General features: G+C 39.8%; 1 protein-coding gene across 12 annotated transcripts in view; it reads left to right on the top strand.

Annotated features, from left to right (window-relative positions):
* The window catches only part of RALGAPA2 (Ral GTPase activating protein catalytic subunit alpha 2), a 304,655-nt gene that overhangs the window by 205,106 nt on the left and 79,255 nt on the right, over positions 1 to 20,294 (top strand). For 9 of the 12 annotated variants that reach the window (XM_036321186.1, XM_036321185.1, XM_036321180.1 and 6 more), the window contains 2 exons: positions 2,547 to 2,705; positions 16,387 to 16,514. In XM_036321186.1, coding sequence (XP_036177079.1) covers positions 2,547 to 2,705; positions 16,387 to 16,514 — 287 coding nt within the window. Of the gene's footprint in view, positions 1 to 2,546; positions 2,706 to 16,386; positions 16,703 to 16,731; positions 17,275 to 20,294 lie in introns of those variants that run through there. The other 3 variants (XM_036321183.1, XM_036321184.1, XM_036321181.1) reach the window with 3 other exon arrangements.

Raw genomic sequence — 20,294 nt, 5'->3', positions numbered from 1 at the left:
GGCCAGTCGGGGCCCCGATCAGGCTGGTTAGCTCCCATAGTGCACGTCATAGCGACTGGTCATTAGGTCGTTCCAGTTGTTCCAGTCATTCCATCATTCTGATCGCTTGGCTTTTATATATATATAGATGTTTTAACGTGTTTTCACTAAATAGTATTCCAAAGCATCCTTTTTTTATATATCTATACCAGTGATGGCGAACCTATGACACATGAACTCATTTTTTTGGTTGATTTTTCTTTGTTAAATGGCATTTAAATATATAAAATAAATATCAAAAATACAAGTCTTTGTTTTACTATGGTTGCAAATATCAAAAAATTTCTATATGTGGCATGGTACCAGAGTTAAGTTAGGGTTTTTCAAAATGCTGACATGCTGAGTTCAAAAGGTTTGCCATCACTGATCTACACTAATAAAAGGGTATTATGCAAATGGTCGGGACACCCTCATGCATAACAACCGATCAGCATGAGCTGCATGCGCAGCAGATGTGGGTGGGCAGGGACTTGCAACATCGAAGACGGGGGCAGGGCCCGGCGGAGGCCTCCGCACACCTGCACCGGGGGTCCATAGGCCTCTGCGTGGCCCAGCCTGGGCGCGGGGCCTGGTGGAGGCCTCTGTGCTGCAACGCCTGGGGCTTTCCGTGGCTCTGCACAGTGTGGAAGCGGGACCTCTGGCTCCGGCCTACTTCTTTGGGGCAATCCATCGAGGAGCCCCAGATGGGTGGACAGGGCCTACCTCTTTGGGGCGATGGATCGCAAGGCTCCCACACTGTTACAGGGCACAGTCCAGGCTTACCCCAGTGCATGAATTTTGTGCACCAGGCCACTAGTTTTAAGATAAAAATAAAACATTAACTTTGAGACAACATCTCTATTAAAGTGCCTCTGAATTTAGACACTTTTAGGCTTAATCTATTAAATAATATAGGAAGCAGAAATGCTTTTTTGCAGTAGTTGACAGTGACCTGCAGTGTGAGAGGCCTGAAACCTCACATTTTTGGTAGGTCAGAGGGCCTTCACCAATCAGCCTTTATGGTTTTAGCACTTCAGTTTTGGTCAACATTTTAACCTTTATGATCTGGTTTCTTTTGCCACACTTGAAGGCTTACTTAGATGATTTCCTACGCTGCTTCCTCCAGCCCAGGACGTGAAGTCATCGTGCAGGGTTTTATCTCGGGTGTCCTTGCATCTGACAGAGCCTAGCTCTGGAAGAACTCGCAAAGGCCCCTCGTTGGAGGCATGTGAAAGCCCCTCAGAAGGTCAGGAGTCTCTGACTTGCTTTTAAATTGTATGGCCTCTCTGTATATAAAATAATAAGTGGGTTAACCTATTTGAGCTATGACAGCACAAGTTGCTTTTGGCATAGACTTAGATAGCCATGAAAAGTAGAAAATGTGCTGAATTAGGAGCCCAACCCTGGTTTCCAGGCCCTCTCTGCCACCCACTATTCATGCACCTTGAGTAGGTGGTACCTTCACTTCCTGAGCCACATTGCCTCCCCACTAGATAACATAAAAAATAAACAAAACAATGTGTGTGAGCACACTTTCTATACAGTAAGGCACTCTTTAAATTCTAGGTACTAGTGTTCTTATTACATTTAAGTAATATTTATTAGTTTCTTAAAAATAATTTATATTAGTATATACTTCTTTGGGCAGGGGGCTTAATTTTTTTATTGTTCAAGTATTACATATGTCTCCTTTTTCCCTGATTGACCCCCTCCCTCCCACTCCCCCCCTCCTCAGGACAAGCTTCCATCATCCCAGTGTCCATGTCCATTGGTTATGCTCATGTGCATGCATACAAGTCCTTTGGTTGATCTCTTAACCCTGCCTCACCTCCCCACTATACATACTTCTTAAAGGTTTATCACAAGTCTAGTTTTTATGTATTTGGTAACAATTGTGTTATAATGGCTTATGTTCTCTTATATTCATATTAGAGGCCCGATACATGAAACTGGTGCAAGAGTAGGCCTTCCTTCCCCCAGCTGCCGGCACTGGCTTCCCTCTGGCACCTGGGACCTGGGCTGGCTTCCCTCCAGCTGCCGGCAGACACCTGGGCTTCCCTCACAGCCCTGGCTTCGTCCGTAAGGACGTCTGATCTAATTAGCATATTACACTTTTATTATTATAGATTTCTTTCTTAATAACCATTAAATTCTTATAAAGCTCTATCATAATGTGGAGTAAAAGACTCATGTTGTTAATTAGTTATAGACATGCTCAGCAATATAAAGCATGAGGCTTTGATGCAGGAGTAAAATTTAATTTTTAAAAATCCTTGAAAAGCTCTTTTCCCCATCCAGCCATAATGTTTGCATGTGAGCATCATTTTAGTACCAATATGTCTCATAGGTGAGCTGTGTTTTCATGCCCTGGTGCTCTTCCAAATCCTCATAGAGGACATTGGTGTTGCAGCCATTTTTGGTAGTAAAATATTTTTGCATCTGAGTGTTATAATTCAATTTGTAAGCCACGACCCCTCATAAACTGCTTGTATTACTCTGATTAATAAAGAGCCAATTTTCCATTGCAGCTTCGTCACTTGGGGAATGACGAGGTCCACATCGTCTGGTCTGAACACTCCAGGGACTACCGCAGGGGCATTATCCCAACCGCCTTTGGAGACGTTTCAATCATTATTTACCCAATAAAGAATCACATGTTCTTTATCACGATAACGAAGAAACCAGAGGTACATTTTCACATTATTGACTGACTGTATTAACTGACTCATACGTTTGCCATATGATTCACTGTTATTAAAAAACAATGATACAGATATGTTAAAGGGTACTTTTTTCCAAAGTGTTAAATGGCTTACACGTATCTGAATTATAGATGCTATAGGAATCAAGTAAGAATTGGGATTTTCAAAGAATCTTTCATCATGAGCACAGAATTCCATATATTATTTACTTAGCCTGATTTTTTTAAATGTTTTAAATGTATGATTTTAAAAATGTTTCAAATTTTGTAATTTAAAAAAAGTATACTTTTAAATTTGGGGCATATTGAATAATAATAAGAATTGAACAAACCCCATATCACATCTAGCCTTTGTGGATGGCTATGGTTGTAGAATTCACCCTCGCCTAATAGATGAGCACTGCTTGCCAAGCCTGGCTAACTGTTGCTAATGGGGGGGGGGGGGGGGGTCAATCCTAAAGGATTATGGGTATGTCCAGGAAGAGGCTGGCCTTCTGTAGCATGGCCCAGGTGATGACTTTTAGCCATTGAAACACCTGCCACAGAATCATTCAGCCATGCCATATGGTACTGATCATGGGAAAGGCTGGAACCATCCAATGATTGTGTGCAATGTACTAAATTGGCTGCAGGTTTTTTTTTTATAATATATATTTTATTGATTTTTTTACAGAGAGAAAGGGAGAGGGATAGAGAGTTAGAAACATTGATGAGAGAGAAGCATCGATCAGCTGCCTCCTGCACACCCCCTATTGGGGATGTGCCTACAACCAAGGTACATGCCCTTGACTGGAATCGAACCCGGGACCCTTCAGTCCCCAGGCCAACGCTCTATCCAGTGAGCCAGACCGGCTAGGGCATGGATGCAGTTTTGATCCTTGCCATGTCTTTAGTGGTACTTCAGCAGTGCTTCATATAGGGACTTGTATTTGTTTTGGAATTATTCATAGAAGGGTTTTTTAAGTGTATTAATTAAACATTTAGTGTATTAAGTCACTCCTCAAGAAAATGACTTGTACTTAAGCTTGATATTAAAAAAAATAATCTTAAATTACATTCTAAATTATTCTTCTAAAGGAGCTAAAGTTACCATTCTAAATACTCAGTGTTTTTAAGCTTTAAAATAGTAGGTAACTGAGATTTACTGGGGTATATAACCTAATCTAAACTGTTAAAGTCGGGATAATTAAGTGAGCTAAAAAATGAAAGGTGCTTCAAACAGTGCCTGGCCCAGAGTAAAAGCTATTTAACTTTTAACTATTAGTGTTAGTTATTGTTGTTATTATTATTATTGCTGTTACTATTTTTGTTATATGAAAATAGAATAAATAATAATCCCTAAGCTTAACAGAATTATTTCTCAGACTAGGTACAGGATGGGTCACGGATTCAGAAAAGTCCCCCTCTGGCTGGTGAGAAGCCTGACATAAAGGGAGCTTTCTTTTCTATTCAGGGAGCGAAGATGCCAAAAGTTTTTCATATTAAATATTTGTATTATCTTTGATTCAGGTTTCTGCATATGTGAAGTTTTCTCTTTTTTTTTTTTATAAGAAAATGCTCTTAGTGCTAGTAACATTTATGTTTATCCATAAAGAGTACTTCAACTTTAAGAATTAAACTAAAAATTTTAGTATTAGACAATCAATAAATTTATTATCCAGTAACTTTCAAAACTGGAAAATGTGTTTCTTTAATATTTAGTATGGATTAATTGGTTATATTAGTTCATTTTCAACATGGCCCTCTAAAATATCACTTAATGTTTTAAAAATGTTGCCTTTATTTCTATAATATATAAAGAACATGAAATATATTACACTTATAATGCATGAAAACAAGTAACATACCTTTTTAAAATTTTTAATGTATTTAAGTTTTAAAATTTGGTCATGAATTCTGGCAAGATGAATTGAGCAAATCACATTCTTAATATTTCAATTCAAAAGGCCTAAAGGGAAGAAGAGAATAATGACCAACTGGAAATTTAGTGTTATCCCTACATTTAAAGTACAAACCATTACAATGTAATAAAATTAATCCAGACATTTCCAGGGCAAGTGTGGCTGACCTTTTGTTCACCAACCACTGACCCCAGGGTGAATGCAAGAGGCTTGTGGAGGGAAAGTCTGTTTGTTTGGCTTCAGTCCCTGGTATTTAAATTGCATTCCCTAATCAAATGAAAAGGCTGTCCTCTCTATCAGGTTACAGAATCCATGGCAACATTTGGCCTTTTATATCCATAATGTTAGCCTTTTTGTTTGCATCTAAGTAGAGACACCTGGAGCAATGTTAACATTAACCGATTTAGCATTAATAGCTTCATTATATAAGAATTTCTGATCAGATAGCTGTTACTTTTGTTATATTGCTTCAGCTTGTATTATTGTCATTTTTTATCTCCCTGCTTGGCAACCAGGCAATGATTTGCAAATTTTTTTTGTCTTGATTAATTAAGCAATATAATTATCAGTAACCGTGATGCAGTCTTTGCTCAACAAAGCTTCTGGGAGAAAACAATGGTCAGTCTGTTAGTGTGAATGCATTCCACGCGTCCCAGATGCATGAGGATATTATGGACAATGGGGGGAAAGGCCGCCTGTGAGCGAGGACAAAGGGTGCCACGCAGACTCGACACACTGCACATACCGCCAGGGACATGCTGCGGGCTCCCTGGGACACAGACGTCTCGTTAGATTACAGCTAGTCAGCAGAGATTAATTCTCAGCCATTTGGTGCAATAATTTACCCATTCCCTAGTCTTTTAACTTGTGCTCCTTACTATGAAAGTGAAGGCTTTGTGTTCAGAAGGTTTATTTATTTAACCTTGCCAACATTTAGGGATCTCCACCAAAAATCATTACTTTTGCTTAGAAATTGTACTGATGCAGCTGCTGAAAGTTGAGGAATATTCCTTTTGGGAGGATGGGATATGTACAAATTTCAAAAATTCTAGGTAGAGTCTTTCAGCACCTGTATATTTCATCTGAATATAGTGTGACTCAGTGGTCTAAGTACCTTTATTTGACTGGTCTCTGGGAAGCCATACTTCTCTCTAAAAATAATTTTAATCCTTTTTTAGGAGGAAAAGAAATCTCATCAGTACACAAAAGTCCTGCTCATTGGACAGAGTCATGCATATTCAAAATTGTACCCTCATTCATTCGGCCTCATTAATAGTGTATGTAATAATGTAGGGCTATTTGTAATACAAGCTCACAGACAGCATTGCTTTCAAGTCCTTTGAAATTTAACATATTTTGCTTTTTCATTCCATACACTTCCCTTAAATATACAAATTATGTGTCTGGCAGAATCCACCACCTCTTACACAGCATTTTTGAAATGGTATGCTGAAGAAGTATGGGTGTGCTTACACTGAGCATATAAAACCCTTACGCATAAAAGGACCTGCTCACTTCTTGAGCTTTTTATTAAAGTTTTTAAAGAAGAAATAAATAAAAATCAGTGTGCTTAGCAGCGTCATTTCACTGAAATTACTTTCAGAGTAAGTCCATCTTCACAAATATCGACACAGTAGTCTTTGTTTACAGAAAAGAAATGTGCTATTGTCAGACTTCTGTTTTTTTCTACTTTCATTACGAAGTCGGCAGTCGGGGAAGACTTGCATATGAGTGATTTAAAGGGCTTGTTAAAATGTCCAATTTGTTCTGCAGAAAGGTGATTCATAAAGCTTCCACATTGCAGTCAGTACCCGTATTGCTTTCCTTCTTCCAGTAAGTGTCAGTAATATTGATGTTCAGAACACTTATTTTTATGAATTTGTGAAAGTAAGTTTTAGTGCTTTGGGCATGTTTATCTCCAAGCACATTAGTGTCTGTCTGGTGACTGTCTGACCAAAGGGTGGCATGCTGAGGCAGCCTAGCCCAGGAGCAGCTGAAAAAAGAGGAAGCTTGTGAAGGATTCTCTTGATCACCTCAACCAGAGTGTCCGTGTTGTAATTGAAAAACTAAGTAGCATGTTCCCCACATGCTACTTTACTCAGCCCTGGTAGATATGGGCATGGGAGAAATAGGGAGGGTGATGGAATCATTTCTCAGAAGTACAGGCAGGAAAGAGTAATCATTTTAAACTTTAGGAGATGGTATCCCAAAGTACCAGCTCCAATGCTGCCACAAGTGGGTGGGCATCTGGGGCAGACCTCTCAATTTCTTTGGACCTCAGCTTCCTGTCACATTCAGGTTGGGTTCCAAATTCTCTTTACAGCCCTTTCAGGGTCCTAAGTGCCCCTTCAAGGCTGGATGCTCTCATTCCTAAATGCCCATCTTTTCCTAAGTTGTCCCAACCCGCCAGGCTGCTTGCAGACTCGAGTGAGTGTGTGTATATGTCCCTCTTCAGGAAGACAGCTAGCCCAGGGCGTTCACCTGGAACAAGTGCCCAGAAATGCTGGGTAAGATGAATTAATGCACCAGAAGTCACTAGACCTTTTGCACCTGTGAGGCCAAGAGGAGCCAGTGTTGGTACTTGTGTTTGAAAGAAAATCTTTGACTAGTGTGGCTTCATTATATAGGGAGTGTGTTTGACTACAACAAGCATGTCAAACTCAAAGGCTAACATGGGTCAAATAAACAAGGTTTAAGTTTATGTGGGCCACAAAAAAACAAAAGCTTCAATTTTCATAGAAACATAGGTTTATTTCAGTAGAGACATGCAGAATACAAAGGGCTGAAGTAAATGAGTAACCGTTAACATAAAATAATAGAACATTTTAGTAAAATTAATATTTTTTTCTTGAACATTAGCTTACCAGACACTGAATAAATGCACAAATTAATAAGCATAACGCAAATAAATCTAGTTTTCTTGTTCTCCGAAAGCAAAATATTTCCTGTTCCTCACACCAAACAAGTCAGTGGCAATAGGCTGCTAAAATATTCGCTGCTAGTATTAGTGGAGAGAAAGGGTGCGCCTGCATGCAAGGCACGTAAGGGAAATGAATGCAACACGATTATAGTAATCAGTCATTAGCGAACATTGTAGTTCGTTATAATTATGTATAACAGGATATTGTAAAAATCAAGTTATGGAATTTTTATTAAACGGTTTCTTACATACCATTATATTGGCTGGGCTGCAAAAATATTCGTTGTGGGCCGCAAGTTTGACATGCTTGGACTATACCAAGGTTGTATAAATTTCTTTTTGTTTCAAATGTGCAGTTTTCTTAAATATTTATCTCAACCCCAATAAAATAACCTTTTTGAGAATAAGTCATACACTTTAAAATACTCTGGGAAATTCTTGGGGAAAGTGAGTTAACTTTTGAATATGTAAAGAATCATTTATTTTGAAAAGATAACTGAAAATAACCAGAATGTACTAAAATACATTATTAAATGAATTACTGCAGTTTGTTCTGTTTTGGTAATTTATTATTATTGTTATTATTTTTAGTAAAGGAATGTCATTGAGAATTTGGTGAAAAGGCAGCTGTCATTCGCAGATGTTACATCAAAATCAAATTTATTCTCTAATTTGTTGCCACTCCTAATTAGAGCAAGTCTCTGGATACAAGGGATTTATGTTCCTTTTGTCCAGCTTTTGAAAGATTATCTGATTCACCCACAAGCAGTTGCCAGAAAATAATAAAGAGCATTTATATATAAGATGAGCTTCAGTACAGATGGTAAAAATCTATAGCCTATGATTAACTCTTACCTCCTGCTTTAGCTTTCATAACAATTTGGCCATTGAGAATCACTGCTCAGTTGATCTTCCTCAAGAGTTGACATTGTTTTCCCCTTTTTTAGTTGGTCTGTGATATATACATCTTATTCTCCTTTGCCTTCTCCTCCTTCCTGTGGCCAGCCAGAGGCAGGGTGTGAATGTACACCGAGTGGCAAATGGTAGATCCTGCTTCCTGTCAGAAAGCAAGACAGCTCTCACCGTCTACCTCTGAGCTACAAAATGTGACTTTGTTCTCAATGAATGTTAATCTTATTACTGCTATTTCTCATGATGATGCCCATTCATATTCTTCCACATTTTTGTGATCATACAACTGTTTTCAAAAGAGCCTCACAACTCTTTTAAACCATCTCTACTCACCCTAGCCGTTTGGCTCAATGGCTAGATAGAGCGTCGGCCTGCAGACCAAAGCGTCCTGGGTTTGATTCCAGTCAATGGCATGTACCTCAGTTACAGATTCCTCCCCAGCCTGGGCCCTGGTCAGGGCACATGCAGGAGCCAACCAATTGATGTGTTTCTCTCACATTGGTATTTCTCTCCGTCCTTCTTTCTTCCACTCTCTCTAAAAACCAATGGAAAAATATCCTTGAGTGAGGATTAAAAAAATAATAATAAAACAAAAAATAAATAAACCATTTCTCTTGAAACAACTTTATTCATAGAATTGCCTTCCTATTTGCTTTCATCTTTTTGATGTCTGCTTTTCTAAACTATAGAGTACATATCTCTTCTAAGAATTTGCCCCCAGAATAGAGAATTTATCCTTACAGATGTATTTTCTGTGCTATATCTGAAATTCATTAGTTTGTTGTTTGTTGTTGGTTTTATTGTTTTGTTTTCTGCATGAATCCTGTCACACAGGTTCACCTTTGGGCAGCTTTTACTGGACGTCATAGGAGGAAGTGCACTTATTTTTTTCTAGGACTATATTTTAAATAAACTCTTTTTTTTTTTTAGTGTGGTGTTGCTAAAGAGAGAAGGAAAAAATTATTCTTTCTTATTTTCTTATTTCTTTGTTGTCACTGTTACTGGAACTAGGCAACAGTGAGTGATTTTAGAAGATGAGGACTCGTTCCTTGATTTTTCTCCTTTGGAATTAAGATGCCCACTCTCCCAGTACTGCGTTTAAGGAGGAAACACTCAGTTGCCATCAATAGTAGAACTAAATCCCATCCTTCTTTGTTCCCATTTGAGTTTCCTCAGATCTGACTGCTTCCTCTGTACTGTAGGTACTAATCTCAAAATAGCTTTGCCCAATCTTTGCCGTTTTTACATCTCTGTGTTTTAACTGTGGAGCCCTTTTCTCACATCCACCAAACAAAGGAAGAGATGTTGCTACAGACGCCTGCTCAGGACACAAGGGCCACGCCTGTCACTCTTTCTCTCTGACCTTTCAGCCATCTCCATGAAGGAAAAGACAGACGGTCACAACAGATCTTATTCTAGGAATGTGAAGAGAAACAACAGATTTGGTTACTGTCTAGCCCTCAGAGCCTGGGGAGCTGGAGGCCTTCATTCAGTCATTCAGGCAGCATATATCTATTGAGGCTGCTTCATGCCAGGGCACTATGTCAAGTAACATAGTTCTTATAATTGTCTTGACTAATTTATGTCTTTTTATTTCCATATAAATTTAGAACAAGCTTGTCCATATCTATAAAAAGAGCTTACTAGAATTTTTATTTGGTTTGTGCAGAATCTATAACTCAATTTCAGAAGACCTGATATCTTAACAGTATGGAAACTTCCAATCCGTGAACATTGTACATCTTTCCACTTATTCAAGTTGTCTTTCATTGTAACTATAGATGTCTTCCAGAGCTTTTGTCACATTTAGTTCTAAGTATTCGATGCTTTTGATGCTATCACAAACAGCATTTTTAAGTGTTATTTTTCCAGTTGTTAGTTGCTAACGTTCAAAGGTATTGATTTCAAGGAAATATTATATCCTGTGATCTTTCAAAATTTACTTATTAGTTCTAGTTAACTTTGGATTTCTTGTGTGCACTATTATATTATCTGTGAATAAAAATAACTACTTCTTTTTAATCTTTAAGTTCCTTTTTTCTTTTTCTTATTTTTCTTTATTATAATAACAGGGATCTTCAAAATGTTGAATAGAAGAAGTGAGACTTTTCAAATCTCAGGCTGAAAACATTTAATATTTGACCATTAATTATAATATAATACTTTTTTCCTTTAAAACTTTATCAAATCTATTCCTAGATTGCTGGAAAATTTTTTATATCGTGAATTTTTACCCATGCTTTCTTTATATCATGTAGTTTATCTTCTTTATTCTGTTAATGTAGTAAATTGCATTGATGGATTTATGAATGTTAAATCAACTTTGCTTTTTTTTAATGGAAAATACCACTTGGTCAGGATATCTTTTTTGTATATTGCTGCATTTGATTTGCTAACAATTTGTAAAGGTTTTTTACATCTTTGTTGCGAGATGTAGTCCATAGTTGTCTTATGTAAGTTCCTATGGGCAAATACAACCTTTCACCATTGGATCTTAAGACCCTCCCCTGAGACCAGTAATAGAAAAGGTATTCTACAGATTGTCCTTGACACAAGTCAGAACACCTAGGCTGGAAACCCATATTCATTCATTAATCTAAATTATTTTACATGTTCATTAATTTACTTATCCAACAGGTATTTGCATTCTAACCATATGCCAGGTACGGTGCTACTTATTGGAGGTTTTGCTTCTCCATCTCTAGCCACTCCTTTTTAATCTTCTTTGCAAATTCTTCCTCATGCCTCCAACCTCCAAACATTGGAGGGCCACAAAATATAGTCCTTGAACCTCTTTTCTTGCTCATCTAATTATCCAATCTTGTGACTGTCAGCCCCATCTATAAATTAATAACTCTGTAAATTCTCTACCCTGAGCCACTCCCTTGACGTCTAGCCTGATATATATATTCTGCTGCCTTCATACATTACCACTGGCATCTAATAGGCATCTCAAACTTAGCATGTGTAAAATTGAGCTAATGAAACCCCCCCCCCGACACACACACACACACACACACACACACACATACACACACACACACTCAGTCTTCTCCATTTCAGGAAAAGGTGGCTCCTACCTTCCAAGTGCCAGACTACACAACCATGGCATCATCCTTGACTCCTTTTATTTTTCTTTTCTCTTCCACTTCATTAATAATCCTCAGAGAATCCTGTCAGCTCTACCTTCAAACTATATACAAAAACCAACCACCTCTTCCCATTTCTCCTGCTACCATTCTGTTCCAAGCCATCATCATCTCTTGTATGAATTATTCAGTAACTTCCTAACTGATGTCCATAACTTTCCCAAAATAACAGCCAGACAGTACCTTTAAAATGTAGGTTAGATCATAACTCCCACAGCTGTCTTCTTACTCAGAGCAGAAATCTAGAATACTTAGGATTTCTCTTGAGGAGAGAAACCAAGATGGCGGCATAGGTTAACGCCGGAGATTGCTGCCTCGAACAACCACTTCAAAAAACAACTAAAAGACGGAACGGACATCATCCAGTACCACAGGAAGGCTGGCTGAGTGGAAATTCTACAACTAGGAGGAAAGAGAATATCATACCCAGACTCAGAGGAGGCGCAGTGCTGAAGTGAAATACTAAGGTGCAGAGTGCACGCGGAGCGGGTTGGAGGCGGAGGGCACGGTTGCTGTTTTCAATCAGGAGGGAGTTTCAAACTCTGAGCTCCAGATCCGGGCGAATCTCTAGGGACCCAGACTCAAACGGGAGAAGCGGGACTGTCTGGCTTCGGTCGGAACTCGAAGGCAGCTTTCTCTCCGAGGTTTGCAGCGGTTGCTGGGACTCTGTGAGGCAGAGCCCCTAGGGACGGAACTGAGAGCAGCCATAACTACTCGCTCCGGCCCGCCCTGTAGATCCCCGGGGACCCGCCCCACCCAAGCCCTGCGCAGAGCCATTTGCCGGATAGCCCCAGGCAAATGCTAGATTAGCACCGCCCTAGAGATCCAGCACAGAAGCTCTCCCACTGCAGACACAGCAGACCCTCATAGCCAGTTAGCCTGGAGGTCAAATCACCCCCGGTATTGCCGACAACAATCAAGGCTTAACTGCAACAAGACTGCGCACAAAGACCACTAGGGGGTGTACCAAGAAAGCATAAAAAATGTGGAGACAAAAAAACAGGACAAAACTGTCAATGGAGGAGACTGAGTTCAGAACCACACTTTTAAGGTCTCTTAAGAACTGTCTAGAAGCCACCGATAAATGTAGTGAGATCCTCAAGAAAACTAATGAGACCCTCGATGTTATGATAAAGAACCAACAAGAAATTAAGCATACACGGACTGAAATAACGAATACTATACAGACTCCCAACAGCAGACCAGAGGAGCGCAAGAATCAAGGCAAAGATTTGAAATGGGAAGAAGCAAAAATCACCCAACCAGAAAAGCAAAATGAAAAAAGAATCCGAAAATACGAAGATAGTGTAAGGAGCCTCTGGGACAGCTTCAAGCGTACCAACATCAGAATTATAGGGGTGCCAGAAGATGAGAGAGCAAGATATTGAAAACCTATTTGAAGAAATAATGACAGAAAACTTCCCCCACCTGGTGAAAGAAATAGACTTACAGGTCCAGGAAGCGCAGAGAACCCCAAACAAAAGGAATCCAAAGAGGACCACACCAAGACACATCATAATTAAAATGCCAAGAGCAAAAGACAAAGAGAGAATCTTGATAGCCACTTGGCCTGGAGGTCAAACCCTCCCTGGTATTAGCTACAACAATCAAGGTTTAACTACAAGACTGCGCACTAAGACCACTAGGGGGTGCACCAAGGAAGCATAACAAAATGCGGAGACAAAGAAACAGGACAAAATTGTCAATGGAAGATATAGAGTTCAGAACCACACTTTTAAGGTCTCTCAAGAACTGTTTAGAAGCCGCCGATAAACTAAATGAGATCTTCAAGAAAACTAATGAGACCCTCGATGCTATATTGGGGAACCAACTAGAAATTAAGCATACACGGACTGAAATAACGAATATTATACAGACTCCCAACAGCAGACCAGAGGAGCGCAAGAATCAAGGCAATGATTTGAAATGCGAGGAAGCAAAAAACACCCAACCGGAAAAGCAAAATGAAAAAAGAATCCAAAAATGCGAGGATAGTGTAAGGAGCCTCTGGGACAGCTTCAAGTGTACCAACATCAGAATTATAGGGGTGCCAGAAGATGAGAGAGAGCAAGATATTGAAAACCTATTTGAAGAAATAATGACAGAAAACTTCCCCCACCTGGTGAAAGAAATGGACTTACAGGTCCAAGAAGCGAGGAGAACCCCAAACAAAAGGAATCCAAAGAGGACCACACCAAGACACATCATAATTAAAATGCCAAGAGCAAAAGATAAAGAGAGAATCTTAAAAACAGCAAGAGAAAGAAACTCAGTTACCTACAAGGGAATACCCATATGACTGTCAGCTGATTTCTCAACAGAAACTTTGCAGGCCAGAAGGGAGTGGCAAGAAATATTCAAAGTGATGAATACCAAGAACCTACAACCAAGATTACTTTATCCAGCAAAGCTATCATTCAGAACTGAAGGTCAGATAAAGAGCTTCACAGATAAGGAAAAGCTAAAGGAGTTCATCACCACCAAACCAGGATTATATGAAATGCTGAAAAGTATCCTTTAAGAAGAGGAAGAGGAAGAAAAAGGTAAAGATACAAATTATGAACAACAAATATGCATCTATCAACAAGTGAATCTAAGAATCAAGTGAATAAATAATCTGATGAACAGAATGAACTGGTGATTATAATAGAATCAGGGACATAGAAAGGGAATGGACTGACTATTCTTGGGGGGGAAAGGGGTGTGAGAGATGGGGGAAGAGACTGGACAAAAATCGTGCACCTATGGATGAGGACAGTGGGTGGGGAGTGAGGGCGGAGGGTGGGGCGGGAACTGGGAGGAGGGGAGTTATGGGGGGGAAAAAAGAGGAACAAATGTAATAATCTGAACAATAAAGATTTAATTAAAAAAAAAAAGAGAGAGAGAATCTTAAAAGCAGCAAGAGAAAGAAACTCAGTTACCTACAAGGGCATACCCATACGACTGTCAGCTGATTTCTCAACAGAAACTTTGCAGGCCAGAAGGGAATGGCAAGAAATATTCAAAGTGATGAATACCAAGAACCTACAACCAAGATTACTTTACCCAGCAAAGCTATCATTCAGAATTGAAGGTCAGATAAAGAGCTTCACAGATAAGGAAAAGCTAAAGGAGTTCATCACCACCAAACCAGGATTATATGAAATGCTGAAAGGTATCCTTTAAGAAGAGGAAGAAGAAGAAAAAGGTAAAGATACAAATTATGAACAACAAATGCATCTATCAACAAGTGAATCTAAGAATCAAGTGAATAAATAATCTGGTGATCATAATAGAATCAGAGACATAGAAAGGGAATGGACTGACTATTCTTGGGGGGGAAAGGGGTGTGGGTGATTCGGGAAGAGACTGGACAAAAATCGTGCACCTATGGATGAGGACAGTGGGTGGGGAGTGAGGGCGGAGGGTGGGGCGGGAACTGGGAGGAGGGGAGTTATGAGGGGAAAAAAGAGGAACAAATGTAATAATCTGAACAATAAAGATTTAATTAAAAAAAAAAGAAATCTAGAATACTTCAAACTTCCTACAAGGACCCTATTACTACCTGTCCAACTTTATCTCCTTCTGTTCTTTTTCTTGCTCACGCAGTTGCAGCCCTGTGGCTTCTCCCCTATTGCTTAGCCATACTAATTCCACTCCCACCACAGGGCCATTGTATTTGCTCTTCCTCTGCCAGGAATGCTTTTCTATCAGATGACATCATAGCTTGGAGATCATTTCCTCACTTCTGTCAGGTCTTTACTGAAATATCATCTTATGCTTAAAGCTCTCCCTGGCCATGTGGAGAACTTCCCCCCTCAAAAAGAGGCCTATTGCTCTTCCCTGCTTTATTTTTCACCTTAGCACCTGTACTTCATATATTTTATGTATTTGTGCTGTATATTCTCTGAAACCTCCAATAAATTCTAAGCCCAGTGAAATCTGGATTTTGTTTTTTATTCATTGCTGTGTTCCTAGTGAGTAGAATAGTGTCTGTCACATAATAAAAGGTTTTGAGTGAATGAATGAGCAAATGTGAGGGTGAATAAATATAAGAGTTACAAGACAGACCCAATCCTTGACCTCATGAAGCTGACAATCTCTGCATTAGTGAATGGAGTCCAGTTTATGAAATTCTGATGGAAAAAAAGAAGTGAGAGAGAGAGAAAAAAAAAATCCAAAAAAGGCGGACACCAAAACTTCATGGGTTGCCTATATATAGAAGTGGGTCCAGTGAAGGAAAGCTGAGCCTCTGTTAAAAAAGAAAAAGAGGGAAATGAGAATAATGCAAATATTGGAAGCAGAGAGAAAGAAGGTTCAAGCAGCACGAGGACTATAAGTAGATGCTAACAGGAATAATCATCATCTCTATTAATAGTTAATATAAATCAAGATCCATGCAGAAATTTTTCCAGTTCCAAAATTGGCTTCAGAAGGATGCAAAGCTAGAGGTATGCAGTGAGACAAGGCTGCTTATTGTGCACAATCCACAGGATGTAGGCACTTAAAAGGAATAATGCCTTTCTGTAAATGACAGTAGGAAACGAAAGAATAACCTGGTAACAATTTGACATTAGAAGCTTTGCTAAAGTTAAAGAGGCTATAGTAGAGGAGCATTGTGGAGCAATCCTTTTTCGCTTGATTCGAAAGCCCTCAACCTGTGTCCCGTTAAGGTCAGCATTTATTCTGTGGGCAACAGCCCATGGTCATGGCAGGTCTGAGACACCCATTGGTGGTTCTCATATCTTTGGTTTGACTTTAACTGGTTTGTTGAAAATTAAGTGTTTTTCTGTTTTGAATCCACAGGTTCCATTTTTTGGGCCTCTGTTTGATGGAGCCATAGTGAGTGGGAAGCTACTGCCAAGCCTCATATGTGCCACGTGCATCAATGCCAGCAGGGCCGTGAAGTGCCTCATCCCACTCTACCAGAGCTTGTATCTTTTTGCTTTAAATATGCAACTTATTAACTACCCCAGAACCCAGAATCCTGGCAGTTTTTCATCAGAGGTAAGTATTAACAACTGGGCTGAAGAGGGAAAACGGTTTTCAATTTTTGTTGCAATAACATAATATCATTTGTTAATTTTTATTAACTATAACAATTCCATGTTGCATTAAACTTAGAGGTTTGTTTTTTTTTTCATAATTTAGTCACATAAGTTTGCACTGAGAAGCTGTGACTAAAGAGATGTCCATATATATGTTCTCGGGTGTTTCCTCAAGTTCAATCTCCTCCTGCATCCACCCCCATTTGTTGCAGTCCGTTGTGAGGTCACTCAGAAGGCCTACCAGAAACCAACAGCAAATGAAATGACTCTAATAAATCAAAGAGTGTGGCAAGTGCCACCAGAGAGTACAAACAGCAGTCGAGGAGGAGGTCAGAGGCAAGAGAAGTCGCATCCGGTTGGGAGGACAGGAAAAGGTGTCCTTAAGCAAGGTGCATTTGAACTCATCAGTAGGAATGGCTAGAAATTCTTTTGTAATTTTCCCAAATCATTACCGTCACTTCTCTAATTCTTGATCTTCTCTAAAAACAGAAGAAATTTCACTTTTGTAATTTTTATCAAACGTTAATTGGCATGCTACCGCTTTAAAATCCAGGCATGATCTCTGATTATAAGAAAAAGAAATTAAGGTGACGTCATAAAATTGTTTTAAAAGGCATCTAATCTCCTAATAAACCTTTGTTTCTAACTGGTATTGATAATGATTATAAACATATTGCATTTGACCTGGTTCTCTCTACTTCTCCCAACCTAACCATAAGTGATATGTCACTGGAGGTTGGAGGTGAGGGGTGAGTGAGAAATACCATGTGTGAATAGATACAATTTATGAAAAATACCTTACTTTAAAACCCTGGTCACTTCATTGACTGATATTCTGTTTTTAGATTAAAAAAAAATACATATGCCATGTGGCAACTTGGAATTATCATAGAAATTAGAAGTAGAAAAGAGCTATTAGGTCCCATCTGGTCCCTCCCCAGGGGCCAGGATAGCATTATTCCCTTCAGCATGCTCCCTGATGCTTTGTTCAGGCTGGCGGTGCATGTTTGGGAGATGGCATTCTTTGCGGTGATTTCAACAGCACTCTAGACTTAATCTCGTGGCTGGTATAGATTCAGCCTACAGCATGGAGTTTTTATTTCACGTGCCATTGAAAAGAGGTCTTGGCAGAAATGAGAAAGCCGTGTTCTGCAATTGGTTTGTCAGTTTGCATGTCAACTAGGATGCGTGGGACACTCATCCATCAAATATGTTGAATCAAGGCAAGAAAATTATTTGCAAACAAAAATTCCGTTTTGGATATAAGTCCATTTTGGCTTTTGTCACGTCACCTCCACCCATCTAACTTCTCATTATAAAATACATGCTTGGTTATTTTGTTGAACATTGCAGATGAGGTTCTTGCCCTGTGCTTTACAGGAAAGACAAAGAAGCTCATGAAGTTCTGTAAAACAGCTAAATGGGAGGAAGGTGAATGTGGGGGAAAGTCCTCATCGGAGAGAACGTGTACACTGAGGTTAGAGGGATGAGAGAGAAGCTGTGCCCAGGCAGCAGGGAAGCATTTTGGCAGAGGACACTTAGCAAGTACAAGGTCAGAGTGTTTTCAAGTGGTAAATTTATGGGGTTTTTTTTAGGATTTTCTGCATGGTCAAGTCCATCAGGGTGCTTGTGACACATGTAAGAGCATGTTTTCAGCAGAGATGGTTTTCTGGGTGGTACCTGAGGAAGCCGAGCTTCCATAACCCTTTAATCTCATGGCCTGCCTTGCAAGTTCTGTTCTGAGTACAGCATCCAGGCTGCCTGAGCCAGGGCCTCAGGTAGAGGGGAAGTGTAGGGGCCAGACACATAATCACGAGGGTAAACAACCAATGCTCTCCACTGTATTTATTGTGTCCGATGATTTGCCCAACGATGATGTTCAGTGGGCTAGGTGTATTAAATGCATTTTCAACTTACGATGGGTTTAAATTCCATTGTAAATCGAGGAACATCTGTACATGGAAGTAACACACTAAGGCTACATAGGGTTCCTTGGATATTCATGTGAAGTAAGACACCCTTATTTTTTTTCTGCATTCAAAGCAAGATCTGGTTCCGATGGAGAGTGTGGCCTCTCCGTGTAGGCAGGTCTCTGCTTACTCAGCCATAGACCATACCACACTTCCCAGGTGCTTTCTTTGGGTCATTCCAAGGTCACTCCAAACTCCAGGCATAACTGGTATCCTGTGCTCATAGGGCGAGTGGCAAGGAGCCAGCAGACCACATACTATGTGTGTCTCCTCTGCCCATGTGTATGCTCCATTGTCTCATCAGACTTAAAGTGCAGAACACAAAACCAAAGGAGAAATTGTTAAGAATTTCCAGGTGGCATCAGCAGAACATTAAACCAAGCAGGGCTTGTCATAAGCAGCTGCTCAGTCACAGGCCCATGAAGCCCTGTCTGGAGCCCATTCTGAACAGCCCCTTACCCACCACCACCCAGTGTAAGTCGGAGAACTCTGGACCTGGAGTTTATTAGATTTTATTCTCCTTCCTAAAGCTGACAGTATATCCCTTGGAAAAACTGTATTGATTTATGAACTAAGACCCTTTAAGGAATGAAGCAGCTTGTGTGCATGGCCCTAGAAGACACAGTTCATTTAAGAGAGCAAAAATCTGAGAAAGAGTTACTATTACAGTTTCCCTAGAATTAGGTATAGGAGTGGGTATCGGCAAAGAAAGGGGCATTTCTTTGTCAACACAGGCCATTTATATGGACACTGCTGTGTTCTCGTTTTGTTTCTGATATTTAGATTGCAGTTGTTAAGTAGAACATTGCCAAACTGCTCATTTCATCAAAATGTCATTCGCTTTCTAGGTATCCATCCAGATGACTGTTTTATGAGCGAAGGGCATGCTGTGTAGCTCAGATGTTCTGTAACTCCTTTGTACTGACCATGGAGAGCTAAACATTGAACCTGTTAGTGAAGAGGCAGTGGTGTGAGTTTGCAGTAGCTGTTTGTTTCCAGCTAATGATGATGCTTAACTGCCTTGAATAGTGGCGGTTGACATTCAGTCTTACATTTAACTAGAAGTAGAAATGTGGGCAGTTCCATATCAATTTTGTTCAGTAATATTCAAGAAAATACAGCATTTCTTATTAAGCAGAGGACTGGGAGCATTGTTGGGATGGATATGCCTTTGTTTTTTGTAAATCTTAGGATCTTTTTGAGCAGTAAATCCAGCTTAGAACCTTTATCAAAGGAGTTCTTATTTGATGTACCCTTGGCTAAATGATAAAAAAATTAGAACAGTGTGGTGAAGGCTCATAGGAAACTGCGAAATACCATTGACTTACATGATCTAAAAATATTAACACAGTTGGAAAGTAGCCTTAGTCACAGTTCAGCCTAGTCCCTTTGTTCCTTCTGGGTTTTCTGGTAACTTCCTTGGCGGGCTAAATCCAATCTGTCCGGTGGAGCCTTCGTCCTGTGGCCACTGCTCTTCTGAGTGATGAGGGCCAACTCACCTGCCATCTGCTTTTCTATCCCTTGTGGGCAATCAGAGGGCCCGTGCCTGTGCCTCAGAGTGTTGTAAATGGGAAGCTTGCCACATGTCATGTTTACAGTTCCCAAGCCAACTAAAGCTTCCAAAACCAAGCCATGGTCAGTTGATAAAAGTTTCCAAAAGCATTTGAGCCAGAGCTTTCATTCTCCTCCTCAGATA

Source organism: Myotis myotis, unplaced genomic scaffold (assembly GCF_014108235.1).
Source record: "Myotis myotis isolate mMyoMyo1 unplaced genomic scaffold, mMyoMyo1.p scaffold_m19_p_9, whole genome shotgun sequence".
Taxonomy (NCBI): Eukaryota; Metazoa; Chordata; class Mammalia; order Chiroptera; family Vespertilionidae; genus Myotis; species Myotis myotis.
The sequence above is the reverse complement of the archived record's forward strand: the minus strand, read 5'-3'. Positions and strand labels throughout refer to the sequence as shown.